The sequence below is a fragment of the Arachis ipaensis genome, chromosome B6 (assembly GCF_059453495.1).
Source record: "Arachis ipaensis isolate K30076 ecotype BB chromosome B6, ASM5945349v1, whole genome shotgun sequence".
Taxonomy (NCBI): domain Eukaryota; kingdom Viridiplantae; phylum Streptophyta; class Magnoliopsida; order Fabales; family Fabaceae; genus Arachis; species Arachis ipaensis.
Window position 1 is genome coordinate 103,156,235 of NC_142441.1, and position 6,762 is coordinate 103,162,996.

General features: G+C 39.2%; 1 protein-coding gene across 1 annotated transcript; it reads right to left on the bottom strand.

Moving 5' to 3' along the window:
* Nucleotides 1-5,759: 5,759 nt before the first annotated feature.
* LOC110264048 (uncharacterized) lies at nt 5,760-6,762 on the bottom strand. The gene is made up of 4 exons (XM_088489911.1): nt 6,604-6,762; nt 6,412-6,504; nt 6,236-6,337; nt 5,760-6,110 (listed from the first exon to the last, which is right to left on the bottom strand). Exons 1-4 carry the CDS (start codon nt 6,760-6,762, stop codon nt 5,760-5,762), a joined length of 705 nt encoding a protein of 234 aa, XP_088346037.1.

Below are 6,762 nucleotides of genomic sequence, written 5' to 3' on the forward strand. Positions count from 1 at the left end.
CGATCTGAAAGAAGACGAATATCCGGAGATCTAAGAGCAAATTTGAAACAGGAGCTGGGAAGTCCTAGCTAATCCTGAAACAAAAGTGGGAAGAAACATGGTTCAGGAGTTCTACTCTAATATGTGGCAAACAGACAGACAGAGAATAGATGGAACCGCATTCTATGACTATCGAACTCTGGTCAGAGGGAAGATTGTTCACACCCACCCTGACAAAATAAGGGAGATCTTCAAGCTGCCTCAACTGCAAGATGACCCAGACTCCTTTAATAGGAGAATGATGAGACCAAATTAGAGCTTGGACAAAATCCTAGAGGACATATGTCTCCCTGGAGCCAAATGGACAACCAACACAAAGGGTGTCCCAAACCAACTCAAAAGAGGAGATCTCAAACCAGTCGCCAGAGGCTGGCTAGACTTTATTGGGCACTCTATACTACCCACTAGCAACCGCTCTGAAGTCACCATCAAAAGAGCAGTGATGATCCATTGCATTATGCTGGAAAAAGAAGTGGAAGTTCATCAGCTGATTTCTTGTGAGCTTTACAAAATTGCAAACAAGAACTCCAAAGATGCCAAATTGGCATATCCAAGCTTGATCTCCCTGTTATGTAAAGATGCTGGAGTAAAAATGGGAGTAGATGAGTATATTTCAGTTGAGCAACCAATCACCAAAAAGTCAATGGAAGGACAAGTGCAAGACGACCCCATCAAGAGGAGAGCACAGGAGTTCCTCCCGGAAATTCCTCAATTTGAATACTGGGGGCGCCTAGAAGCATCTATCACCAAGTTGCAAGAAGATATGGATCAACTGAAGGAAGAACAGCAAAATCAAAACAGCATGCTCTGTAAACTGCTTAGGGAACAAGAAGAGCAAGGGCGTGAACTGAAAGAACTGAAGCGCCAGAAGCTATCTCTTGAAGGGCCAAGCACCCCACAGACTAAAGAGGCATCTACCTCCCAAAGCAAAGGTTGTTGAGTCCTAACTCTGTGATAACCTTTTATCTATTTTAAGAGTATATGAGTATTAAAATTAGAGTCAATTGTCTTTATGTCTTTAGTTTCTTTTTTTTTATTGCTAAGTGTCTGCTTTTATGCCTAATTTATATTATTTCCATTAAATAATAAATAAAGATTAGAGTCTATGCCTTAAAGTTATGAACATCCTATGAATCCATCACCTCTCTTAATTGAAAACTGTTCTAAAAACAAAAGAACAAGAAGTACATGGTTTCGAATTCATCCTTGAAACTAGTTTAATTATTTTGATGTGGTGACAGTACTTTTTGTTTTCTGAATGAATTCTTGAACAGTGCATATGTCTTTTGATATTGTGATTTATGAATGTTAAATATGTTGGCTCTTGAAAGAATGATGAAAAAGGAGAAATGTTATTGATAATCTGAAAAATCATAAAATTGATTCTTGAAGCAAGAAAAAGCAGTGAATACAAAAGCTTGCGAAAAAAAATGGCGAAAAAAAAGGGGGAAGAAAAAGAAAAAGCAAACAGAAAAAGCCAAAAGCTCTTTAAACCAAAAGGCAAGAGCAAAAAGCCAATAGCCCTTAAAACCAAAAAGCAAGGGTAATAAAAAGGATCCAAGGCTTTGAGCATCAGTGGATAGGAGGGCCTAAAGGAATAAAATCCTGGCCTAAGCGGCTAAACCAAGCTGTCCCTAACCATGTGCTTGTGGCGTGAAGGTGTCAAGCTAAAAGCTTGAGACTGAGCGGTTAAAGTCAATATTCAAAGCAAAAACAGAGTGTGCTTAAGAACCCTGGACACCTCTAACTGGGGACTCTAGCAAAGATGAGTCACAATCTGAAAAGGTTCACCCAGTTATGTGTCTGTGGCATTTATGTATCCGGTAGTAATACTGGAAAACAAAGTGCTTAGGGCCACGGCCAAGACTCATAAAGTAGCTGTGTTCAAGAATCAACATACTGAACTAGGAGAATCAATAAAACTATCTAAATTCTAAGTTCCTATAGATGCCAATCATTCTGAACTTCAATGGATAAAGTGAGATGCCAAAACTATTCAAGAGGCAAGAAGCTACTAGTCCCGCTCATCTGATTGGAGCTAAGTTTCATTGATATTTTGGAATTTATAGTATATTCTCTTCTTTTTATCCTATTTGATTTTCAGTTGCTTGGGGACAAGCAACAATTTAAGTTTAGTGTTGTGATGAGCGGATAATTTATACGCTTTTTGGCATTATTTTTACATAGTTTTCAATATGATTTAGTTAGTTTTTAGTATATTTTCATTAGTTTTTAAATAAAAATTACATTTCTGGACTTTACTATGAGTTTGTGTATTTTTCTGTGATTTTAGGTATTTTCTGGCTAAAATTGAGAGACCTGAGCAAAAATCTGATTCAGAGGCTGAAAAAGGACTGCAGATGCTGTTGGATTCTGACCTCCCTGCACTCAAAGTAGATTTTCTGGAGCTACAGGAGTCCAAATGGCGCACTCTCAATTTCGTTGGAAAGTAGACATCCAGGGCTTTCCAGCAATATATAATAGTCTATACTTTACTCGAGTTTAGATGATGCAAACTGGCGTTCAACGCCAGTTCTCTGCCCTATTCTGGTGTTAAACGCCAGAAACAGGTTACAAGTTGGAGTTAAACGTCCAAAACAGGTTACAACCTGACGTTTAACTCCAGAAACAGCATAGGCATGTGTAAAGCTCAAGTCTAAGCCCCAGCACGCACCAAGTGGGTCCCGGAAGTGGATTTCTGCACTATCTATCATAGTTTACTCATTTTCTGTAAACCTAGGTTACTAGTTTAGTATTTAAACAACTTTTAGAGATTTATTTTGTACTGGATGACATTTTCACATTTTACATTATATCTCTACGGCATGAGTCTCTAAACTCCATGATTGGGGGTGAGGAGCTCTGCTGTGTCTCGATGAATTAATGCAATTACTTCTGTTTTCTATTCAAACACGCTTGTTTCTATTCTAAGATATTCACTCGTACTTAACCATGATGAATGTGATGATCCGTGACACTCATCATCATTCTCAACCAATGAACGCGTGCCTGACAACCACTTCCGTTCTACCTTAGATTGAGTGTGTATCTCTTAGCCTCTTGGTTCATGATCAAAGTCTTCGTGGTATAGGCTAGAATTATTGGCGGCCATTCCTGAGATCCGGAAAGTCTAAACCTTATCTGTGGTATTCCGAGTAGGATCAGGAAAAGGATGACTGTGACGAGCTTCAAACTCACGAGTGTTAGGCGTAGTGACAGACGCAAAAGAATCAACGGATTCTATTCCAACATGAGTGAGAACCGACAGATGATTAGCCGTGCAGTGACAGCGCATTTGGACCATTTTCACTGAGAGGATGGATGGTAGCCATTGACAACGGTGATCCACCAACATACAGCTTGCCATGGAAGGAGACCTGCGTGCGTGAAGAAGAAGACAGTAGGAAAGCAGAGGTTCAGAAGGCAGAGCATCTCTAAAACCTCAATCTGTTCTCCATTACTGCATACAAGTACTATTTAATTTATGCTTTTTACTCTTCATAAATATAATCACTCTTATTATTGATCTCCTGACTAAGAATTACAAAATAACCATAACTTGCTTCAAGCCGACAATCTCTGTGGGATCGACCCTTACTCATGTAAGGTATTACTTGGACGACCCAGTGCACTTGCTGGTTAGTGGTACGAGTTGTGAAAAGTGTGATTTACAATTCGTGCGCCATCTATCCTCCTTAATAATCCTACTCAAAATGCCACAAAGATCCTTAATAATCCTACTCAGAGAATGCTGCGCCTTTGGATTCTAGCCTCTACCACAAAGATCCTAATCTCTCCAAATCTTGACTGAACTGGTGTCTCGAGAAATTTGCAACGAAGTCATCGATTTGCCATCTAAGAGATGTATAATCAAGCTAGTGGTTCGATGCTTTCCAGTTACGTATTCACACGAACCCAAGAAAGACACGGATGGTTGTCAGGCACGCAGTCTTAGAATGAAGAACGAATATGATTGCCACGGGTCATCCCATTCATCAAGTTGAAGAACGAAGATAAATCTTAGAATCGAATCAAACACGGATTGAAGAGAAACAGTAATACTTTTATTAATCCATAAAACTCAGCAGAGCTCGTCCCCTTAACCTAGGAAGTTTAGAAACTCATACAGTAATACTGATAGAGAGTACAATGTGAAAAATGAAATATGGCAGATCTCCCCTTATAAGATCGTGTAAAAGTTCTTTAAATACTAAGCTAATGACTAAGGATTACATAAGAAAGGATAAAACAGTCTTTTAGTGCTAAAATCCACTTCTGGGGCCCACTTGGTGAGTGTTTGGGATAAGCTTGACTGAGATCCACGTGCTAGGAGGGCTCTAGGGTGTTTAACGCTAGCTAGGGGTCCACTTTGGGCGTTTGGGCGCTGGTCTCCTCCTTGTGGGCGTTGGACGCCAGAATAGGACAGGAGGCTGGCGTTGAACGCCAGTTTTGGGCCTTCAATTATGAAGCAAAGTATAAACTATTATATATTGCTGAAAATCTCTGGATGTTAGCTTTCTATAGCCATTGAGAACGCTCCATTTGGGCTTCTGTAGCTCCAGAAAAGCTCTTTCGAGTACAAGGAGGTCAGATCCAGACAACATCTACAGTGCTTTCTCTGTGTCTGAATCAGACTTTTACTCCAACTCCTCAATTTCAGCCAGAAAGTACCTAAAATTGTACAATAACACACAAACTCAAAGTAGAATCCAAAATTTGAATTTTTAACTAAAACCTATGAAAACTTAATAAAACTTGAACAAAACATGCTAAAAACTATATGAAAATGATGCCAAAAAGTGTATAAAATATCCGCTCATCACAACACCATACTTAAACTGTTGATTGTCCCTAAGAAACTAAAAACACAGTAGAATTAAAATAAGAGTAAGATACAATAAATATCTAAGTTTTTAATGAAGCTCGGTTTGAATTAGATGAGTGGTTGGTCTCTTAAAACTCAGAAGTGTTGGTCTCTTTAGGAACTTGGAATCCAGATGATATTATTGACTCTCCTAGTTTAGTTCTTTTTTATTCTTGAATACAACTTTTAGAGTCTTGTCCATGACCCTAAGCACTTTGTTTTTCAGTATTACCACTACAGCACATCCGCTTCTTAGCAGCGGTTTGCAGGAGCACTAGCGGCGGTTTCTAACCGCCGGGAAACAAATTGCCAGCGGTTCAAAAACCGTTTCTGTATAGGGCGTGGTCATTGGATTTTGCAGCGGTTTTGTTGAACCGTTGGCACAACCGCTGGGAAACCACTCGTTTGGCGTCGATTGACTTAGCGGCGGTTTCAAACCGCCGCTATTTGGCCAACCGAATTTTCGAATACATTTTCTAGCGGTTTTGAACCGCTGCTGTTTCTATTGACCGTTATGCTGTTTCTCAAAAATTTTAAATTTATCTTCGGCCATTTGATAACCGCCGCTATTGTTCCGTCTAAATGGCCGCAAAATGACTGTATTTTGCACTAGCGATCAACGCTATTTTAATTACAGAATTAATTTTTTTTAATATTTGAATTTTTTAAAATAATAGAAAACTTAATTATTTTGTAACTGAATGAATAAATTGATCGGTGAACGAATAAAAACCAAAACTGATAAAATTAATCATTAATCCAAATATCAATAAAGTGTATTCCTTACTAAGAGTTGCATAATCAACAATAAAAAAGTGTATATTTAACTTAAAGAAAACATTTCAAATCCTTAGATCTACTCTCTACTCTGTCCCTCCAATGAATTCATCCATGCAGCCACGTTTGGTGGCAGCTCCCCACCTTGCCCTCGAACTAGACACATAAGAGCACTCTCCATTGCCTTCCTTTTTAATTTCTCAGCCGCCAGCTCTGCTTGCAGTTCAAGCAACACCCTTTGGGTCTCCTCCCTTTGAGTTCCAATGCTCGATTGAGATGAGTTCGTACCGAACACTTGACTAGTAGTCGGTCCGATTCCCATGCCACGCACTCTACCTGGGTGCTCCTTTCCAAGAGCTTGAGCAAGTGAATCATTCTGAGATAACAGTCTAGACGATTCATCATGTTGCTCAATCTCCGCAATTTTTTCCTACACAGTTAGATAAGCAAACAGAAGCATTTATTAGCTAATTGCTAACCAAACAAACTCTGAACACAATTTTAACAACATAAACCTATGAGTAACAACATAGCGATTCTCAACACATTACTTACACCAATAGCCCAAGCTGCATCATGGAGATAGGATCCATTAGGTCGTTTGTGTGTTAAGACAAACAACTCCCCCCTACTAACTGGACGCCCCAGTCGTTCTGACTGCAACAACATAGCTTAAATAGTGAATAGGTCTACATAGAGAAGGTTCAATGAGTAAGTGAATCCTAAATTACCTCTTCTTCTTCGAGCCTTGCCAAGCTTTTCGATCCGCCAGTATGAGTGTATAACTGCTTCGATCGATTCTCAGCATTTTTCTTACACTTCTCCTGTTATCCCACGAAACATAAGAGCTACTAGACACTATTTTTTACTAACTCAATATGACATAAATAGATTTTTTAAAATATTAGATAAAAATAAATTACCTTTGTGTCTTCACTGTTGCGATAATCGAGGAACCATCTCCAATGATCCGCAGTAATTCCCGGTGGACGGCGTCTAATATTTTCTTCAAGGGTCCGATCTGCTTTGTAAAAGTAATGATACAAATGGCTCCTCGTATCCTTCCAAGCCCTTCCTAGCAT

Coding starts and splice junctions, on each gene's coding strand:
- LOC110264048 (XM_088489911.1), bottom strand. CDS start 6,762: ATGCTAGGAAGGGCTTGGAAGGATACGAGGAGCCATTTGTATCATTAC. Junction 6,505..6,603: donor GCAACAGTGAAGACACAAAG/GTAATTTATTTT, acceptor GTGGGATAACAG/GAGAAGTGTAAGAAAAATGC. Junction 6,338..6,411: donor CAAGGCTCGAAGAAGAAGAG/GTAATTTAGGAT, acceptor ATGTTGTTGCAG/TCAGAACGACTGGGGCGTCC.